The 23,491-nt window shown below is 39.7% G+C and overlaps 1 protein-coding gene across 2 annotated transcripts in view; it reads right to left on the bottom strand.

Annotated features, from left to right (window-relative positions):
* Nucleotides 1-17,270: 17,270 nt before the first annotated feature.
* LOC143026558 (nucleolar protein 11) overlaps nucleotides 17,271-23,491 on the bottom strand; it is a 28,967-nt gene continuing 22,746 nt past the window's right edge. For both annotated transcript variants that reach the window (XM_076187142.1, XM_076187141.1), the window contains exons 7-11: nucleotides 20,594-20,753; nucleotides 18,835-19,001; nucleotides 18,401-18,573; nucleotides 17,955-18,125; nucleotides 17,271-17,539 (exon numbers count right to left, since the gene is read on the bottom strand). In XM_076187142.1, the coding sequence (XP_076043257.1) occupies nucleotides 17,414-17,539; nucleotides 17,955-18,125; nucleotides 18,401-18,573; nucleotides 18,835-19,001; nucleotides 20,594-20,753 (797 nt within the window). In that variant the 3' untranslated portion in view covers nucleotides 17,271-17,413. The remainder of the gene's footprint in view (nucleotides 17,540-17,954; nucleotides 18,126-18,400; nucleotides 18,574-18,834; nucleotides 19,002-20,593; nucleotides 20,754-23,491) is intronic.

Raw genomic sequence — 23,491 nt, 5'->3', positions numbered from 1 at the left:
AGACACTTGCCGTGTATCTCTCTTATCCGCCCTATCTCACACATCGAGCAAAGGACACACAACAATCATAGTTGCAAATGATACCAATGCCCCTCTTCAGATGAACAAAGGAACGAACGTTTGTGATTTTACAGTGTATCCCGCCCCAGTACACGTAATCGAGCATGACACCTCACAATAGTGCTGGGCAAATACCGTTAATTTCAATACCGGAATTACCGGTAAACAACAATGCCGTTACCGGAATTATCGGTAATTTACCGGTAAAAGACTCGTGAGGTAGTAGTGACGTCCCAAGTTCGAGTCGCCTTTATGACTTAAATCTAAACACATTTCATCCTACTATGGCGTGTAGTCACAACTCAAGTTTTGTAACGTCGTCACTATAAAAATCCTGCGCTCCGAGTCGTTACTCCAACTCTAGTGGGCGGGGAGTAGGGAGGGGGTGCGTGTATGGTCACAGCATTACCTCCTCTCCCTCAGTGCATAGGCCTACGCACCAATCCCCCCCTCCCCCTCTCACACTCCACTTCCGTCTCTATGTAAGTGCAATTTCATACAAAAAATATATTTTTCACATAGAAACACAATTTCATAAAAGAAAAATAATTACATGCATCATTTTTACACATTACACATAAAAATTAATTTCCAAAATCACCCATTTTTCATTTAGTCAGGACAAAGTTTTTTTTTGTACAATTGAGGTTTTAAAGGTTTTGTGTGAGATGAATTGACATATGTAGGTCATTTTCATAATGTTTTTTTTTACCAAGTTCCTCTTATATTAGGCTCAGGAACACATAATCTCAACCCTTTGAATTTCTGTCAGTTTTTTTCAATTGTTCATAGTTGTCATTTTTTATATTGGAATTACGTTAATTTTGTATTAGCAGGACTCTACGATCCCTATATTTATATTATAGTACCTTTAAATGGACAAAAAACACACGCATATATTTTATTTTAATTTTTTATTCTGTGTATCCATTTGGATACATGCCCACCGGAATCGCCAGCGCGCGCCACCTCCACCAATCTAGGGTAAGGCTCGCAAATATTAGTTACTTAAGACTACGCGAATAATAATTACATGCGTATCACTAACAAAATATGATTTTTGAATAACACGTTACCTTGCGTCGTAGAGGCCACTTCAATGGGCAGTGTTAATCCACCAGAATCTTTGATCGTCTCTGCCCGCTTATTCTTGTCTCTGCTTTCCGTGAGTCTGATGTGGTATACTGTACTCCATGCCCCAACCCATAGCTTTTATATATATATATATATATATATATATATATATATATATATATATATATATATATATATATATATATATATATATATATATATATATATATATACATCCTTGTCAGTCATCACTCGTGCGAGTCTGATAAGTGTATTTGTGAACTTGTTTGTGATTAACTCCAATACAAGTACAGTACAAATAGATTGTAACATGCAGATGGTGTCTTTCATGAGCAACTGCGTACATTTATGTAAATATGCATATATTAATAAACATTAATTATAAAGTTAAATATGAAGATCTGGTAAGTGTGGAAACAGTGTCTCTCCAATCTCCCCGTTCTGTGAGCTTTCATGTCCGTTCTACAAACTTTACAACGTGCCTTATTTCCATCCTCTTTCACTTCCGCTAACCATTTTTTAAACAGGGGATCCTTTAACCAGGCAGACTGAAAAGTTTTCGAGTAGTTTGACCACCTCTTCATTTCTAGATCACATAGGCTGACTAATCGAATACGTACATTTTGCACTGAACCTCTGCGGGCCGAGATGCAAACAAAACGATCTAGCACGTCTGTTAATTTTCATATTCGAATACGTACATTTCGTACTGTGCATCTGTGGGCCGAGAAGGGAGCAGGACGATCTAGCACGTTAAATACGTTCCTGTTAATTTTCATCCTACGTAGGGCCGTCAGTACTGTCACTCAGTACCACAAAGCCGAAACGTGCTTACCGCTCTCTGAGTATTATGGGATAGCTTATTGGTTAACGGAGCCTAAACGGTAGCAGATTTTTTGCTGGTAAGCTACCGTCAAGGTTGTCACCGATAAAACCCGTAACTACCGGTAGCTGCCCACCACTACCGTCACTCAGTACCACCAAGCCGAGACGTGCTTACCGCTCCACGAGTGTTTGGTATAGCTTATCGGTTAACGGAACCTTAACGGTAGCAGAATTATTGCCGGTAAGCTACCGTCAAGGCTGTTACCGATAAAACCGGTAACTTTACCGGTAGCTGCCCACCACTACCTCACAACACGTATGCGCCATCACCAACGGAGAACAGAACACACAGGAAACCATCACAGCACCACACATTAACGATGTAAATTTCCCTGAAGCACGAGAAGATCTCCTGACACTCTTGAACACATACAGGCACGCAATTGCACTCCCAGGCGAACCATTAGGTCTTACAGACATCATACAACATCATATACCACTTCAACAAAATGCCAAACCACGGTACATACCCGCTTACCGTCTTCCTCACAGTTAGTGGTGGGCTACTACCGGTAAAGTTACCGGTTTTATCGGTAACAACCTTAACGGTAGCTTACCGGCAAAAATTCTGCTACCGTTAAGGCTCCGTTAACCGATAAGCTATACCATAACACTCGGAGAGCGGTAAGCACGTCTCGGCTTGGTGGTACTGAGTGACGGTACTGACGGTAGTGGGGGACAGCTACCGGTAGTTACGGGTTTTATCGGTAACAACCTTGACGGTGGCTTACCGGCAAAAATTCTGCTACCGTTAAGGCTCCGTCAACCGATAAGCTATACCATAACACTCAGAGCGGTAAGCACGTCTCGGCTTGGTGGTATGAGTGACGGTACTGACTGTACTGCTAATTTTACCGGTTAAACTTTTACCATTAAGCAAGTATGTACCGCTAAGGTCTCGGTAATTTTTTACCATTAAAACCGTTTTTTCGGCATTTTTGTTAATTTCTCATTAGAATTAATGTTATTTCTGTGATCAGCATACGAAATTATATTAATTGTGAAAGTTTCATAGAAAAATTCCGCGTGTCGCCAAACGAAGACTCATATGTGTATATATATATATATATATATATATATATATATATATGTATATATATATGTATGTATAATGTATATATATATGTATTATATATATATATATATATATATATATATATATATATATATACAGTATACTGTATATGCTTAGTGATGAAAATGTCAATATGCTTCTGTTTCTACATAAGAATATGAACTAATTTATATGAAAAGATAATTGAAGAAATAAATAAAAAACATGCTGACAATGAAATCTAATATATCCTAGAGTATTCACCTTGGTCTTTGGATCACGTGCTGGGCTAATTTGTATGAAATAAGTATTAAAACAAGGGAGCATTAAAAACAGTTTTTAGGAAAACATCTATTACAAATTAGTTCAGTTTACGTTAGTCTTTAAGAAAACATTTATTACAAATTAGTCAAAGCTCATTATATGTGTATGTGTGTGTATTCTGCTACCGTTAAGGCTCCGTTAACCGATAAGCTATACCATAACACTCGGAGAGCGGTAAGCACGTCTCGGCTTGGTGGTACTGAGTGACGGTACTGACGGTAGTGGTGGACAGCTACCGGTAGTTACGGGTTTTATCGGTAACAACCTTGACGGTGGCTTACCGGCAAAAATTCTGCTACCGTTAAGGCTCCGTCAACCGATAAGCTATACCATAACACTCAGAGCGGTAAGCACGTCTCGGCTTGGTGGTATGAGTGACGGTACTGACTGTACTGCTAATTTTACCGGTTAAACTTTTACCATTAAGCAAGTATGTACCGCTAAGGTCTCGGTAATTTTTTTACCATTAAAACCGTTTTTTCGGCATTTTTGTTAATTCCTCATTAGAATTAATGTTATTTCTGTGATCAGCATACGAAATTATATTAATTGTGAAAGTTTCATAGAAAAATTCCGCGTGTCGCCAAACGAAGACTCATATGTGTATATATATATATATATATATATGTATATATATGTATGTATAATGTATATATATATGTATTATATATATATATATATATACAGTATACTGTATATGCTTAGTGATGAAAATGTCAATATGCTTCTGTTTCTACATAAGAATATGAACTAATTTGTATGAAAAGATAATTGAGGAAATAAATAAAAAACATGCTGACAATGAAATCTAATATATCCTAGAGTATTCACCTTGGTCTTTGGATCACGTGCTGGGCTAATTTGTATGAAATAAGTATTAAAACAAGGGAGCATTAAAAACAGTTTTTAGGAAAACATCTATTACAAATTAGTTCAGTTTACGTTAGTCTTTAAGAAAACATTTATTACAAATTAGTCAAAGCTATATGTGTATGTGTGTGTATTAACAAAACTCCCACTCTCACATGCACCCTCCAAACATGAACCCATGCACGCAGAGGCGGACAAGTTTATACACCACACCCACCCTCATACACCCTCCATTCACTCACTTGCGCGGTAGATAGCATTAGAAGCACCAATTAAACTATGACTTTTTCCCTTTACAATGACATAACAATCAAAATAATATGTAAAATAGAACCAGACATATAGTTTATTAAAGGACAAAAACATTGATTTTTCGGGAGAGACAGTTAAACTGGGAGGCTGGATACTGTGGATAGGCGGCATACTTCTACCTCTAACTTTGATAACGCACTGATATTTTCTAAAATTCAATATCATGTGTTTACTGTTTAGAATCATAGCTTGCTTTCGATTGGTGGGGAGAGTTGCCAGATATCTCCATAAACACAATATCGTAAACAAAATAGAACTGGCTATCGAAATTTTTACTTTATTTCAATATACATAATATGCAATGGGGTTGTGACTACACACCATAGTAGGATGAAATTTGTTTAAAGATTTAAGTCATAAAGGCGACTACTACCTCACGAGTCTTTTACCTGTAAAATACCGGTAATTCCGGTAATGGCATGTTGTTTACCGGTAATTCCGGTACTGAGATTAGCGGTATTTGCCCAGCACTACAGTCACAGTAAAAGAAACATTGTCGACAACATAATTGCAGACATGCTCGACCAAGGCATCATTGAACACAGCCTATCTCCCTGGAATTTTCCTCTGTCGTTCCAAAACACGACGGCTCCTTTCGCCCTGTTGTTGATTTCCGTGAGCTAAATAAACTCACCATTCCCGAAAGACATCCTATTCCTCATCTTCAAGACACAATCTACTCCATAGGCGAACACAACACGGTCTTCTCTACTCTCGACCTTATTTCAGGGTATTTCCAAATACCTCTAGATGACGAATCAAAACCTCTAACAGCCTTCATTACCAATACGGGCCATTACCACTTCAAAAGGTTGGCCATGGGACTCGTCTCTGCTCCCTCTGTTTTCACAAGACTTATGTTCAAGGTATTACATGGTTTGATAGGAAAGACTGTCTTCATATACCTTGACTACATTATCATTGCCTCACGGAACACCTTAACACACTTCAAACTGTCTTCTCAAGATTAGCCGCGGCAGGCCTAAAACTTAAACTCAAAAAGTGCTCCTTCCTCAAAAAGGAAATAAGGTTCCTAAGACACGTCATAAACTCACACGGTGTCATTACTTCTCAAGACAAGGTTAAGGCTGTTCTAGATTTTCCAACACCTAACTCTACAGAACACGTGAAATCATTTCTAGGACTTTCAGGTTTTTACAGACGTTTTATCGAAGGCTATGCTCACATGGCAGCTCCTTCAACAGCCCTTCTCAAGAAAGATACTCCTTTTAACTGGACGTCTGAACACAACACCGCTTTCCACAAGCTCAAACAAGCACTCACAACAGCCCCGGTTCTGGCATTCCCAAACTTCTCTAAACCCTTCACACTATGTACCGATGCGTCATACAAAGGCCTTGGCGCAGTACTAATGCAACAACACGACTCCAAACTTAGACCTATAGCATACGCCAGCCGCGCATTAAACAAACACGAACAAAACTACTCTGTCACTGAAATTGAAGCGCTCGCAATCATATATGCCCTCAAACATTTTAAAGACATCATTCTAGGATACGAAATACATGTACACACAGATCATCAACCCGTTTTAAACCTCTTCAAAGGCAAGAACCTAACTGGGAAACTAGCCAGATGGTTCCTCACTATCCAGGACTTTATGCCTACCTTCCACTACGTCCAGGGTCATGCAAACTATGTCGCCGACGCCCTTAGTAGAAACGTAGCAACAATACGACAAGCATCAGAGCCACTTGACATTACGCGAGAACGCATCATTGCCGCTCAAGCGACAGACCCCCTATGGAAAAGAATCATACACTATCTAAATTCAGGTGACACTACAAACACAGACGATTTTCCTCCCAACATAGACAACTACTCTCTCATAGACCAGGTTCTCTACCACACAACACTGCCCACAAACAAATGCGAACCAAACCGCATGGTTACACAATTAGTAGTTCCCACAAGTCTTGTTCCAGAAGTTCTCAAAATACTACATGATTCTCCATTAGCAGGACATTGCGGGAAGGACAAGTGCCTCTCGCAAGCTAGGTTAAAGTACTTTTGGCCCACCATGCGTAAAGACATACACACATACATAGACGCATGCCACTCATGCATAACTCATAAAGGTCACATTAGCGGTCAGGTACCAATACACAATTACCCAACACCTTCCAGACCCTTTGAAACCATTGCCATTGACTTACTCAAACTTCCAATCACTCTCAATGGAAACCAGTACCTTTTCGTATGCATCGATCATTTCTCTCGGTTCTGCATCCTCTCTCCTTTAGCGTACAAGACAGCAAAAAGTGTAGCTCAGACAATTATCAATAACGTCATCTGCCCATACACCACACCGAAAACACTAATTTCAGACAACGGCACGGAATTTAATAACGACATCCTCACAAATATCTGCCAACAGTTCAACATTACAAAGTGTAACACCACACCATACCACCCCAGCTCAAATGGACTCGTTGAACGTCAAAATCGGAAGATACTCAATATTCTCAGACACCTTGCCACAGACATACACGCATCTTGGGACGAACACATACCCATGATACAAGCCTGCATCAACAGCGCAATCAATAGATCAATCTCGGAATCACCCCCATTTTGTTTTGTTTGGGTCTGATAAGAAAATGCCGTACGACCTACTCACTTCAGAACCCCCCCCCCTCCCGTGTATGATTTCAATGATTTTGTCAAGGTAACTCTCAATAATTTCAACACTCTTTTCAAGAGAATACATGAGTCACTGACTCTCTCAAAAGCAGATATGCTTAGGTTGAAGAATGCTCACTCCAGAGATTGCAATGTTTCTGTAGGTGACATAATATACAACACCAACCACCAACCCACATCAAAACTTGCACCCAAATCCCATGGTCCATTTCGGGTCACCGACATACTTCCGCACAATAAGATCAAAGCTCTCAACTTACGCGAACTCACAGAGGCTATCCTACATTTAGATCATATCAAACTAGTTCCTAAAGGTCTCGACATGGATGACATTCCATCCCCGCCCATACTACAACCAACACACACGACCGAGACTCTAGACACAAACACCTCTACCACTCCACCGATCCCGACACCTCCCTATAGCCTCAGAAATAGAATTGTATAAGTTTCTTCAGCCCCAACAAAATCCAAGCATTTATTTCCAAAACCAATATGTTCATCTCATCATGCCATAACCAAGTATCACCCTTCTAGCTGTGCAGATCACCTTTGCCACTCAGGGAAGGTCAACCCCTTCACCTAGGCACACCCCTCCTTCTTCTATCTCCTTAACAGTTCGTGCACCAAGCCTATGTGGATCTCAAGCTCATGGTGTCGCGAGGACGGACACTGGTAGCGTATGCCGAGCAACTGTTAGCATCTAGACCTCCTAGAAGACGTAATCTACCACCAAAATCTCCTAGACATTCATCTACCACCTCTGCTTATACTATCGGCACTGCACGTATGCTTTCGGTGCATACATCAGTAGCCTGGTAGTCGACCTGACGTCTTCACGCACCTGGTCACTCCGGGTCAGGTCGCTATTGTCCAAGGAGAACACCTCACCAACCCTAAAGGATTGCCACCAAGCCAAGCAGTTACCATTTGATACAAATTATATTTAAATCCCTTTCCTACGGGATATGTCTATCCTGTCCAACCTCGGACAAACTGTATGTCATTGTATATATGTATATGCAAAGTATAAGGTAGTTAAGTGGTAGCCTATTAGGTTGGACTAGTAATTGGTTGAATGGTCGAAAACAGAGAGTTGTTTTAAATGGAAAAACTTCTGGATGGAAAAGTGTTGCAAGTGGAGTTCCTCAGGGTTCCGTTCTTGGGCCACTTCTATTCATAGTATATATAAATGATATAGACCATGGACTAAAATCTACTGTTTCCAAATTTGCTGATGATACAAAACTGTGCGGAGTGGCAAATGATCACTCAGACCAATTAGATATTCAAGAAGATTTAGATAGATTACAGTAATGGTCTGAAAAGTGGCTAATGAAATTTAACACAAGTAAATGCAAGGTAATGCACATAGGTAAAAATAACAGTAAGTACGATTACAAGCTATTTGGAAATTCGTTAACAAAAGTGGATAGTGAAAAAGATCTCGGCGTAATTATCAGTAACGACCTCAAATCATCCAAGCAGTGTATTTCAGCCTCTGAGAAAGCAAATAAGATTCTAGGACTGATTGCGCGATCTTTTGATTTCAAAAGTCCATCACTCATTAACAAGCTATATAAATCGTTAGTTCGTCCACATTTGGAATATGCTGTTTCCGTATGGTCACCGAATCTCATTAAAGACATTGACAGATTGGAAAGAGTACAACGGCGAGCCACAAAACTGATTCCAAATATCAAAAATAAATCATACGAAAATTGACTAAAACATATGAATCTGTTTTCCCTAAAAAAGCGTAGACTCGGTGGTGACTTGATACAGGTCTTTAAAATTCTAAAGGGAATTGACAACATCAAAAGTGACCAAATTTTTACATTGAATGAGAATCAGACAAGAAACAATGGTCTTAAACTCTCCGGAAATAGATTCAATTTGGAAGTAGGTAGAAACAACTTTGCCAACCGTGTAGTTAATGAATGGAATAAGCTTCCTGCACAGGTAGTGCAATGTAGTTCAGTTCAAAGCTTTAAGAATCATTTAGATAAATACCTAAGATGCTGTAATGATTATAATTTATCTTATTTGTTTTTGTTTTGTTATCATTTGTCTGTCTGATTTTTATTTATTATTAGTTATATGTCAATTAATTATTATTTACTATTTACCTGTTTGTTTATTATTTAACTATACCTATGCATTTATTTATGTATTTTATTTATTTACATTATCATAGTTTTTATTTATTATTTTATTATTATGATTTTTTTTTTGCATCCGACCTAGATATGGATCAAAAGGTCTCCTGTCGGCATGCTCCGCCTTTGTAATCCTTTGTAAAAACTATCCGGATCTCTAATATTTGCTGAAACTGCATCTTGTAAATAAATATTATCTCGTCGGCAACCTAGCTACGAGCCATGTATATAAACACTTCCTGTCACCAAATAAAGAAGAGAAAGACCACAGAGAGACCAAGCTCCGCTGCATTTTATTCTAAAGCCTCCGAACACCGCTCAACTACGACCACGTACTACCACAACTCATATGTTGAGATTCCATCCAACATTCATTACACTCTTCAATCCACCAAGGCATTTACTCGCTTCTCTCAATCTACATTCTACCTCCACCTTTGCACCCAAGTATCTAAAACTATCCACTTCCTCCAGTCGCTCTCCCTTAATGCTCACTTCCAGTCTACTGCCACTTTCACCCCTTGTACATCTCATCACCTTACTTTTACCCACATTTATCTTTAGCTTTCTTCTATCACATACTCTCCCAAACTCTGTCACCAACTTCCTCAATCCCTCCTCCGATCCTGCTACAAGTGCAGTGTCATCCGCAAACAACAGCTGGCTCACCTACCACTTTTCTCCATTTTCTTTAACCATCTCCAGTCCCTGACCCACTACCCTTGCATTTACCTCTCGAACTACCCCATCCATGTATAAGTTGAACAGCCAGGGCAACATAACGCATCCTTCACAAAGTCCCACCTTTACCTCGAACCACTCACTCTCTCCATTTCTAATCCTGACACAAGCTCTACTACTCTCATAAAAACTCTTGACAGCTCCCACAAGCTTTCCTCCTATCCCATATATCTGCATAACCTCCCACAGTGCCTGTCTACCCTATTTTAAGCCTTTTCCAGATCCATAAAAGCCCAAAAAACATCCTTCCCCTTTCCTATGGCTTTCTCACATATTTGTCTTACTACAAAGATCTGATCTACACAACCTCTACCCGTCCTAAAACCACACTGTTCCTCACCAATTACTCCCTCTGTTCCTCTCCTAATCCTCTCAATCAAGATCCTCCCATAAGCCTTCCCAACTACACTTAACAAGCTAATCCCTCTGAAACTACTACATTCACACTTGTCCCCTTTTCCCTTGTAAAGTGGAACTATACAGGCACTCCTCCAGTCCTCCGGCACTCTACCCTCTCTCTAGCAAACATTAAATAACCTCACCATCACTGTACCTCCCTTTTTCAGACATTCTGCATGGCATCCATCCAGACCAGGTGCCTTACCTGCTTTCATCATCTTAACAACTGCCTTCACTTCATCCTTCCTTATTTCTCCTCACTCATCACGGTCATTTTCTTAGCATTTCCCACTGCAACTATCTTTCCCTCCCTATCCTCCTTCACATTTAGCAACTCCCTAAAATATTCTGCCCATCTTCCCCTTACTGCCTTCTCTTCCATTATCATCTCTCCATCTGCACCTTTTACCTTTTCTTCTCTATTTGATTCCCCTCTTAATTTCTTTCCAAAACATCTTTTTATTACTTTCAAAATTTTCTGTCATACTCTTACCCCACTTCACATCTGCTCTCCTCTTTGCCTCCTTTACCTTTTGCTTTACTTCTCTTTTCTTTTCTTTGTACCTCTCATATGACTCCCTCGTCCTATTTTGTAACCAATCTGTGAAAGCTCGATTCTTCTCTTCTACAACCTTCTTTGTTTCCTCATCCCACCATTCACTACCCTTCCTTCTATTTCCTCCTGTCCTTCTTGTTCCACACACCATCCTTGCACACTTTGTGACTCCCTCCTTGAACCAACCCCATTCCTCCTCCACACCTAGCTCCACTCTATCCTTCAGCTTCTTCTTGTACTCCTCCTTTTCATTAAAGAGTTCACTCTAAGCACCTCCCTACCTTTTGTCCCTTTCCTCTTTCTCTATCTATCCTCCACTCTCAACTTACCTTCCACCAAAAAATGATCTGATATTCCCCCACCCTCTCCCCTTAGCACATGTACATCCTTAACTCTTCCTATCATAATCCTATTTACCACTACATAATCCATCAACGCTCTATCTACCACCCTTCCATGTGTACTTATGCTTGACTTTCTTCCAAAACACTGTATTTGCTATCATCAACTCTCTTTCTAGACACATTCCCACCCTCAACTCTCCACTACAATTCTTTCATGGAATTACATTTCCCAACCACTCCCTCAATTGGACCATTTCCTACCCTAGCATTAAGGTCTCCCAGTACTTTTACACTGATATTTCTCCCTAAATCCTCTATGCACTCATTTAAATCTATCCAAAAAGCCTCCCTTTCTTCTACACTCTTCTCACTGCCAGGCCCATATGCACTTACAAAGACCCACATCTCCTTTCCCAGTTTCACCTTCATCCACATTATCCTTGAAGAAACTTCCTTCCACTCCACTACACGTTTACCTATCTCTTCACTTACTAGAATAGCCACCCCTTCCCTCCCTCGCCCTCTCTTCACTCCTGATAACCTCCCACTTACACTCCCAAACTTATACTCACCCTTCCCTTTCAACTTAGTTTCACTCAAAGCCAACACATCCATCTTTCTTCTCACAAACATACTTCCTATCTCTTCCCTTTTACTCTCATCTGTACCACATCCACGCACATTAAAAGACCCAAACCTTAGGGTGCTGGTCCGAAAACTCCCAGACCCTCTTATGCCTTTACTTTTTTATTTAGGAATGTCCCCTGTGGGGCTACAAGGAGAAGGATGCCTAGTCCCAATCCCCATCCCTTTCTTCTCGCCTCTTACGATCCAAGTGGAAATACAATTTAGTATCTTCTATAAAATTTAAAATTGAGACAGAACACGACAAATTACCCTTTCTAGATGTTACTATTCACAGAAAAGAAAGGTACTTCAGGTTTGATGTTTTTCGTAAATCCTCTAATGTTTTGTCATATGTTCACTATTATTCTGCTCACCACCTTAATACAAAGAACTCAGTTTTTTCCTCCATGTTACTTAGAGCTTTTAGAGTTTGTAGTCCTGAATTTTAGATGAAGAAATAATAAGGATTTATGAAATAGCATCAAACTTGAAATACCCAAAACATGTGATAGTTACATACATACATATACCAAGGCTTTTTCCCCCTTACAAGGGAGGTTGCCAAAAAGGAAAAGGCATAAAATCATTCCATCCTTGAATACACTCCACACCCCTCCACCCTCCCTCTCATCTTGGATCACAATACAAGGCCAGGAAGTCCTCTGATGATTCTTCACCAAGATCCTTTTAATAAAAAGAATCTTTTGGTTCTTCCCTTTCATCCCAATTTGGTGAAACTTCCTCATGTCCTTAAAGTTTTTAATGTTAATGTTGTATTTAAAAACAATACAATCAAAGAACTCATCAAGAATTCGCCTGATAATTTGGCAGGTTGTGCTTACACTATCCCTTGCAAGAATTGCAATTCTTGTTACACTGGTCAGACTGGCAAGGAATTAGAATTTAGGTTGAACCAGCATAAGTATAGTGTCCATACTGGCCAATCTTCAAGTGGGATTTTTGCTCACATTAGAGACTACAACCATTGCATTGATTGGGACAATTCCCAAGAAATTGTTTCATGTAATTCTTATTTGGTAAGGAACATAATTGAATCGTGTCTCATTAAAAAAACTTTTAATGATTATCTCAATTTAAGCACTGGTTTTTTCAAACTAGATAATTTTGTCATCAATCAAATTGCAGGACAGGACAATGTCCCAAAGCCCCGCCTTAGCAATCCTGTGTGACCTTTTATCACGTGTGTCAATTGTCACCTATTTTATTAATTTTTTTCTTGTTATTAATTTTTATTTTATCATTTCTATTTTTGTTTATTTGTAAGACAATCCTTATGTATTTATGTTGAGTGACCTCTCCTGTTATCTACACTATTGTATTTAAGCTGTACTTTGTTGTGATGCTACGTACTTTGAAAATGTCTTAAATAGACGGAAACATTCAGTATTCCAATCTTTGATTTCCTCATGGTTTCAAGCAAAATATATACAGTAGAAGCCCAATTTAATGAACTAATTCAGCCAAGGGCCAGTCCACTAAAGTGAATTTTCCGCTAAATTGGAGGTCGTTTTCGACCCCCTATTTAGCGGAATTTTCCGCTAGCTTCAGCTTATTTCCGCTAACTCTGGTTCGGTATTTGACTCCCTACGTCACTAGCACTAAAGTCCGGAACTTCTAGCCTCTCAGCAAACCTCATAGCTGCACTGCACAGCTCTGGACCCCTCACTGGAAGGCCCTCAGCCCTTTGCTGCTTGTACCACTTGTAGACAGCCTGATCCAACTTTTCAAACTTTGGCTTCTTCTGAGATTTCAGACTTAGCATCTTGGACTTGCCCGTTACACTACAAACCTCTGCTTGCAGCTTCAGCTTTTTTAGTTCTTCTTTCTTTTTCCTAATTTCGTACATCTGCGTCTTAATGTTGTATTCTTCCATGAGCTTGGCATGGTTCTCGCCTTTTTCTAATTTTTCTATTATTTCCAGCTCAGTAGCTAGAGAGAGCCTTACTCTCTTTTCCTTGGAAGAAGCTTTCGGCATGTTTATGTTTACACTAAGAAAAACGCAGGCAAACTGAGCGAGTGAGCGTTGGTGTAACAGTATTGCCAGAGCGGATTGTAAAAATGATATGTACCTAAAAATTCCCTAGTGTACACACACACACACATACAGTATATATATTATTGTAAGTGAACTATAGGCAGCACAATCGTGAATTGCAAACGAACAGCAATGTGCAGTAATTTGTTGCAACATTGTGTGTGTGTGTGTGTGTCGTGTAACAATGATATGAGCTGTCTGTGAATTTCGGGGAATATTAGTCATAGATTCGTGTTTGGTTCGATGTACATAATTCTAGCGATTAATAGGACTGGGCAGTTGGTTTTTGGATAGTGAGCGTTGTTGTAGTGTTGTTGCAGAAAACGTAGTTCGTTGTTATAGAAGTGTTTTTCGTGATGATTACTCTCGCGTACTGATTTTTAATTTTTCCATCAACTTACTGATTCATTATTTTGTTTTCCTATTACTGTATACCGTCTATTTCTACTTGAATATATTTTTGCTACAATTATACTTTATACATATATTGAATTATATATCATTGTATATATACAACCACTCCTTGTTTAACGACGACAATTGGGGCCAGCGCGCCATCGTTAACCGAATAGGTCGTTAAGCGAAAGTGTATACATATACGTACATGTACTGTATGTACAATGTCCAGCAATACATGTATCTTTATTTTCGTGTATTTTCCCTCTTTTATACAGTACATTAAAGCTTTATTTACTGTTTATTTACAGTGGTTAGGTTCCTGAAATTACCGTATATGACCAAATCCGCGTATGCTGACATTCCATATTGAATACCGGGGTATTTTTAGTTTCGACCATGGGCGCAATATAGCAATAGAAAATTAATTATGAATTTTGTAAATTAAAATGTATCAACGTAATATGCAATTTTATGGGCGGAAATGAAAGTAAAAAATACCATGCTACAAGAAAATATGCTAATGAACGAAGTCGGTAGCATAGGATTGGGATGCCATCTTGTCGTCTGCCAACGTCTCTCACGACGACGACGAGCCTGATGACATTTAATTTGCAGGTAATGATTTATCAAACACAGGTCAGGTTAGTTTAGTTTAGGTTAGGCGAATTCATCATCCTTTTATTTCTTCGACATCGGCATCTATCATAACAAACATGGTGCACCATTCGTCCGACATGACTTTGTTACTTATGAAATTTGTTTTAGCACCTTTTTTTTATTTCCGCTCACAAAATTGCATATTACTTTGATACATTATAATTTACAAAATTAATAATTAATTTTCTATTGCTTTATTGCGCCCATGGTCGAAACTAAAAATTTACCACTACCGGTATATACTGTACCCCAGGTAGTTTTTGCAGCTTGCAGGATGGTAATGTAGACCTAAGCTTCAGAACACTTTACCTCACAGCTAATATCCACCGTACAAGTTCAATTATAACATCATACAAATTTGCCTCAGCCAACTTAATTATCGTACACGATGTCGTAACTTCGGGAGATTTACGTTAAACGTCTGTCATAAAGCCCGTTGTAACTCCGCATCGTCGCTAACCGAGGTCGTTAAACGAGGAGTACCTGTATACAGACGCTCCTCTACTTACGTTCATTCGTTTTACGTTTTTACGTTTGAACTGACTGTAAAAAAAAAAAAATTTGAGTGAATTTTTTAGTGTAGCGCGCTCTCCGTAGTTCATACGCTACTTGCGCATGACACTGCGTCCATTGTTTACATTTTACAAACGACAAACTGAACATGCTTTGCCTCATCCTCCTCCACCATCTCAATTTATGTTGCTTGAATTTAACATATTTGAAATTAATGTTATTATTTTACAATGTTATGTGTATGATTAATGATTTAGGGGTGTTTTATAAGATACGGTAATAGAATTTACGGATGTATAGTACAGTAACAACTTACGTTCATTTTCAACTTACGTTCGGCCGTTCGGAACGTAACTAAAACGTAAGTTGAGGAGCGTCTGTATATATATATATATATCTATATACATACATACATATACCAAGGCTTTTTCCCCCTTCCAAGGGAGGTAGCCAAAAAGGGAAAGGCATAAAAACACTCCCACCCATTTCATCCCTAAATACACTCCACACCCCTCCCACCCTCCCTCTCATCTGAGCACCTCCTGGATGACGGGTCATCCCTGCACCCTGCCCACCGCCCTGGGTCAGAAGCAGTGTCGCAAGACACAGCACATCCACAGCAAGGCCGCTTCATTTAATCGGCGACCCCCCCCCTCTCCGTTCCCCCTTGCATATAAGGAGAGGACGGGGAGAAATCCCTTCGGGCTGCGTCAAAATTTACTCACACATACTACCCCACCCCCCCGCCCATTCCTCCTCATGCAATCACAACATCATCCATATACAACCATTCTCCACTCACCTCTGTCTTCTGTCCTCTCCCTTCCTTCCTCAACAGACATTCCCCTCTTCCCCAAAGCCCCCTTCACCCCATCCATCCACCTCATCCTAGGACGTCCCCTCATGTTCACTCCCTCCACATCTGCCTTCCATACCTCTTTTACTAGTCTTTCTTCACTCATTCTTTCCATGTGTCCAAACCATCCTAATATTCTTTCATCAACCCTATCTCCCAAATCCTTTTTCACCCCTGTTCTCCTCCTCACCTCCTCATTTCTCACTCTATGGTGGGGGAAAAGAATACTGCCACCAAGTATCCCACTTGGATCGTAAGAGGCGAGAAGAAAGGGACGGGGAGAGGGACTAGGCATCCTTCTCCCTGTAGCCCCACGGGGCATATATCCTAAAAAGAAAAATATATCTATATACCTCCAAAATACTAAATTATAAAGTTTTCCTTGACTCCACCACCACAATCTGGTAACATCTGGTAACATTGGGCTCTGAGACACGCATGTGGCCAGTTGACGGAAAATGCTCAACTTAGCGGACCGTTCCCGCTATATTGAGCTATTTCCGTAGACGCGCGTCTGGCCAGCTAGCGGAAAATGGTCAACTTAGCAGACCATTTCCGCTAAGTTGAGCATTTTTGTTATTGCTATTTGCAGTTCGCTAATTTGAGCTTCCGCTAAATTGATATCCGTTAAATCGGGCTTCTACTGTATATATTTATATTATATAATTTTCAATATATAAGGTAATTTACTCAAGAAAACATTGTTCAATTTTATTACCTTCTTAAAATAACATGTGCTGGTCAAATATTAATTGCTTTAAATGAGCAAAAAATATATATTCATTTGAGATGATTAATGGGTCAGAAGATGAAAATAATTTTAAATTATGGGCAAAAAAAATCTACAAAGGAATCATGAGTCTTTCAATAGAGTATGGAGCTGCAGCTTGATTAACTGGCAGAGTCTTGGCTTCCATTATGCGTCTTGCCAAGGGTTCTATGTCCACCATGTTCTCAACAAACGTACGCTGTAATCAAACATGAACGAACTGGTGAGAAAAAATATATAATATATAATTTAAAAAATATAATCACACTTGTTGCCATGTACTGCAATGACAAGTTGAATGTAAGTGTAAAGGGTGAGATACTAGAGGAAATTGAGAGTTTAGGTATCTGGTATCACATGTAGTAGGAAAGGGGTGAAGTAATAGGGACAAATAAAAGAAAGGACTGACAACAGTAGGACTATAGAGTGGGGGAAAACAGTAAAAGCAGCTGTGGAATGGGAAATTCTAGGGTTGAAGATGGGAAAGCCACTGAGAAAAGAGAATGAAAGGTGAAATGCTGAAAAAAGGAGAAAGCACAGGAGAATGGCAAGTTCATTTGTGCATACAATGCACAAATGAACACATATACTAATTATAGTTTAGAAAAACTTACAAGAGTATTAATCTCATTCAAACAAGTCAATAACAATTTATGTATTGAAATTTCTGAAGTCATGACAAGCTGGTGATAATTGGTGTCCAGGAGGAGACTCAACCAAATGCACAACTGTTGCAGCAATGGGATCTTCTTGCATGTCTCATCACTGGACTTTTCCACAGGTGCCTGTAATTTGAATGTGCGATTCCCATCAAAGAAATAAATAAATAAAGGCACACAAACAATATATGTAAAAATATATATATATATATATATATTAAGATCAATGTGAACAAAGGCAAAGCCTACATAAGGAGCACATTCCTCTTAAAGGAGCTTTCTCCTGTCAGACCCAATTAGTTTAGATAACAATGGGTTTACTTTATTTGTTTCTGCTAACTTATCGTCTGGCTACCTCCCTTATAAGGGGGATGGAGCCTTTTGGCACATAGACAACTTACCTGTCCTTCAGTTATTAAATGTTGTAGATATTTAATGAGCTTCAATGATAAACTGAAGGAGAGTCGAGGAAGTTCTGCTAGAAGCTGAATGTCTGTGAATGGCTTTGACAAGACTCCATTGATTAGAGCCATTTGCTTCTCGTTGAAGGGATTAATGGACTCCTTCATTTCAGCTATATATATAAATAAGAGAACGAATATGAACATGTAGTTTCTTTAATGAATATATGCCATCAATAATATAAAATCAAACCTTATAATTTCATAAGAAATCTTTGATAAAAAAATTGTAAATTGTGAAGTTATAATTCTACATTGTAATGACGACTATCCTCTACAATATCACAACAAAAACTGGACTATGGACCTAGTGTCACAATTATCTAAACTTTCAGCAAATTCACAACACAGTCTAAGTTGGAGGAGTACATTACCTTCATCCTTATTGTCATTGTCATACGACCCTTCACCATGCTGCATGTAGAAGCTAAGAACATCAACTATGCATGATTCTGGAAACTGTTCAAAACTGCGGACACATTCTTCTACCAAATCTACGTCTTTTAATTGGATTGTATGGGCAGTTACTTCCTTAGCTACACTGTAAAGACAATCAATCAATCAATCAATTTGTTGCACCAGATCTCTCTTGCAGGAGATCCATAGCTCTCAGGTAACTAGCAACAGCCACCAAACTGGTTCATAAGTCACTCAAGGAAGAAATATTGTTGTTGTATGGGTAAGGCTAGGGTGAGACAGTGTTGAATGAGGCATTCAGAATATTTTTTGTGATGGTTACATCTGTAGCAGTTTGTTCCCATAACCAGGTCTATTCTGTGCTGATATTGTTTTAGTGCTTGATGGTAACCTGGATGTTATCATACTAGTGTAGTTTCTGTTTCTCTTGGAAAGAATTTTATGGTGGGATTTGGTGGTCAGTTTTTGTATTACACCCATCTATCTGAAAATACCTGGTGCTATGGGTGGAACACAAGTTTTTGTGAATGAGGAAAACATACACTAACACGGTCTCATTTGAAGGTGCTGTATTTTTTCTTTCATACATATATATACCAAGGCTTTTTCCCCCTTACAAGGGAGGTAGCCAAAAAGGAAAAGGCATAAAGTCATTCCCACCCATTCCATCCCTGAATACACTCCACACCCCTGCACCCTCCATGCTTGTATTTTTTCTTTCACCTACAACTAAGAATAAGACAGCACAGCAAGTTCACTTCACTTGATCAGCAACCCCTCTCTCCATCCCCTAATGCAGAAAAATAGGAAACAGGGAGAAATCCCTTTGGGCTGCATCAAAATATCATTCACACATAACCACTCCCTAACCCCCACTTCCCTTCCTTGCATCACAGTATCATCTATACACAGCCACTCTCTATTCACCCCTATCTTTTGTCTTCTCCCTTCCTTGCTCAACAGACATTCCCCTCTTGATCAATGCCCCTTTCACCCCATCATCCATTTATCTCATTCTTGGTCATCCTCTCATGTTCATTCCATCCACCACTGCCTTCCACACCTCTTTTAGGAATTTTTCTTCACTCATTCTTTGCATTACTTCTGTCATCCATAAGGTGCTAAGATGAGAGGAAGGAAAGGGTGGTGGATGGGAGTGGAATGAGTGGGAATGAAATGGGTGGGAGTGAGTAAATGCCTGTTGACTTTGGCTACCTCCCTGGTAAGGGGAAAAAGGCCTTCATATATAGACAGATAGCTAAGAACAGGGCTATATACATAAATACACCAACGTGTTCTTTTCTTCTTCTGTGAGGGTGATTGAGTCAAAGCATACACACCTTTCACCCATCCAAAACCCATTGGTTGTCACTTCTATCCTTTGTGGATGAAGGATCATCCCTGCAACCTGCCCATGGCTCAAGTCAGAGGCAATGCAATAAGATGCAGGACCTTCACAGCAGAAGTTGGTTCATCTCAGCTGCTTCATTACATGGTGATCCTCCCCCCTCATCCGCTTGAAAATTTTCAAAACAGACATGAGGAAATCCATCTGGGCTGCACAATTTTTCTCATCCATTCACAACCTCTTTCCGCTATTACCTCTCTTGCCTTCTTTCTTTCCTGCTTGACAGACATTCCTCTTTTAACCAATACCCCTTTCTCTTTATCCATCCACTTCATTCCTGGTCAGTTAACTAAACATAAACTACTTACACATCTTCCGTCACTGATCCAAGCTTGAGCATCTGTATGATTTTGCTTAACCCTTCACTTTTTTTAGAAAATATTGTCATGGTGGCCTCTGGCTTTATTTCCCAGTCATATGATACCAATGGCCATCGAAGACAAGTATCTGTTAAACTGTCCATATTTTCTGTGGGACAAATAAAAATTAAATAAATCAAATTAAAACAAATAAATACTTGGCTACTGAGCAAATATGGCAAAACGATACCATATTTATATGTGAAAAGTATGCTACTCCAAAAATGGGGAGAAAATGAATAAATAAATAAATAGAATACATACATACATATACCAAAGGCTTCTTCCCCCTTATAAGGGAGGTAGCCAAAAAGAAAAAGGCATAAAAACCAATCCCACCCATTCCATCCCTAATACACTTCCCTTCACCCTCCCTCTTATCTTGGCACCACCAAAAGCTTTTCCTCTTTACCAAGGAGGTAGCCAAGTCAAAAGGTACATAACCATTCTCACTCATTCCACTCCCATCCACCACATTTTTTTTCCTTCCCATCTTAATTCATCATGGATGATGGGTCATCGCTGTATCCTGCCCATTGCCCTGGCTCAGAAGCAGTGCATCCACAGAAAGGCAGTTTCATTGAATCACCTCCCCCTCCCTCATCCAGAAAAAAGAAGACAAATCCATTCAGGCTTTGGAGAAAGGGAAATATATATATATATATATATATATATATATATATATATATATATATATATATATATATATATATATATATATATATACACATACATATACCAAAGGCTTTTTCCCCCTTATAAGGGAGGTAGCCAAAAAAAAAGACATAAAAACCATTCACACCCATTCCATCCCTCAATACACTCCTCTCCCCTCCATCCTCCCTCTTATCTTGGCACCTCCTGGATGACGGGTCATCCCTGCATCTTGTCAACTGCCCTGAGTCAGAGGTAGTGTCACAAGACACAAGACATCCACAGCAAGGCCGCTTCATTAAATCGGCGACCCCCCCTCTCTGTCCACTCTTCCCACTACCAGGCCCATATGCACTTACAAAAACCCACATCTCCTTTCCAGTTTCACCTTCATCCACATTATCCTTGAGGAAAACTCCTTCCACTCCACTACATGTTTACCTATCACTTCACTTACTAGTATAGCCACCCCCTTCTCTCCCTTGCCCTCTCTTCACTCCTGAGAACCTCCCAATTACACTCCCAAACTCACACTTGCCTTTCCCTCTCAAGTTAGTTTCACTCATAGCTAACACATCCACCTTTCTTTTCACAAACATACTACCTATCTTTTCCCTTTTACTCTCATCTGTACCACATCCAAGCACATTAAAAAACCCAAACCTTAGGGTGCTGGTTGGAAAACTCCTAGACCCTCTTATGCCTTTACTTTTTTTTAGGAATGTCCCCTGTGGGGCTACAAGGAGAAGGATGCCAGGTCCCAATCCCTATCCTGTTTTTCTCGCCTCTTACGATCCAAGTGGAAATACTTGGTGGCAGTATTCATAATTTCTTTGTGAGCAGAGTCCTCCTCTATCACAGACAAAATGATGTGTGGCTCTGGTCTGTAGGGGTGCCCCATATAGACCCTAAAGTATCAACTGCATGCTACTTTGCCATAACAACATGCAGCCAATACCCCAGATGGGTATATATATATATATATATATATATATATATATATATATATATATATATATATATATATACATATATATATATATATACATACTAAGGGCTTTCCCTCACTTAACAGGGAGGTAGCCAAGTCAAAAGGTACATACCCACTCCCACCCAATCCACAATTTTTTCCTCTAAGCCTTTATGAGGAACAAATATATCAGATCATTATCATTATTATTGTAATCTTTTTATCTGAACTTATATATACATACATACATATACCAAGGATTTTCCCCCTTACAAGGGAGGTAGCCAAAAAGGGAAAGGCATAAAATAATTCCCACCCATTCCATCCCTGAATACACTCCACACCCCTCCACCCTCCCTCTTATCTTAGCAACTCCTGAATGACGGGTCATCCCTGCACCTTGTCCACTGCCCTGGGTCAGAACCAGTGTCGCAAGACACAGCACATCCACAGCAAGGCCGCTTCATTAAATCGGCGACCCCCACTCTCCGTCCCCCCCCCTTTGCATAAAAAGAGAAGATAGGGAGAAATCCCTTCGGGCTGTGTCGAATTTTGCTCACACATACTACCTCACCCCCCATCCCATTCCACCTCATGCATCACAACATCATCCATATACAACCATTCTCCATTCACCCCTGTCTTCTATCCTCTCCCGTCCTTCCTCAACAGACATTCCCCTCTTCCCCAAAGCCCCCTTCACCCCATCCATCTACCTCATCCTAGGACGTCCCTTCATGTTCACTCCCTCCACATCTGCCTTCCATACCTCTTTTACTAGTCTTTCTTCACTCATTCTTTCCATGTGTCCAAACCATCCTAATATTCTATCATCAACCCTATCTCCCAACTCCTTTTCCACCCCTGTTCTCCTCCTCACCTCCACATTTCTCACTCTATCCAGCCTAGTAACCCCCATCATACTTCTCAGACACCTCATCTCAAAGACATTCAAACTCCTTCTCTCTTTCTCTCTTATGTTCCATGTTTCTGCTCCATACAGTGCTGTTGGCACAAACACTCCTTCATACAGTCTCCTCTTAGCATCCATTCCCAAATGTATATTCCTCATTACACTCTTTATTCCACCAAGGCATTTACTCGCTTCTCTCAATCTACATTCTACCTCCACCTTCACTCCACCTTTTCCTGCCACATTTGCACCCAAGTATCTAAAACTATCCACTTTCTCCAGTCACTCTCCCTTAATGCTCACTTCCAGA

Source organism: Oratosquilla oratoria, chromosome 6, assembly GCF_046742065.1.
Source record: "Oratosquilla oratoria isolate Oo_2021 chromosome 6, ASM4674206v1, whole genome shotgun sequence".
Lineage (NCBI taxonomy): Eukaryota > Metazoa > Arthropoda > Malacostraca > Stomatopoda > Squillidae > Oratosquilla > Oratosquilla oratoria.
The sequence above is the reverse complement of the archived record's forward strand: the minus strand, read 5'-3'. Positions and strand labels throughout refer to the sequence as shown.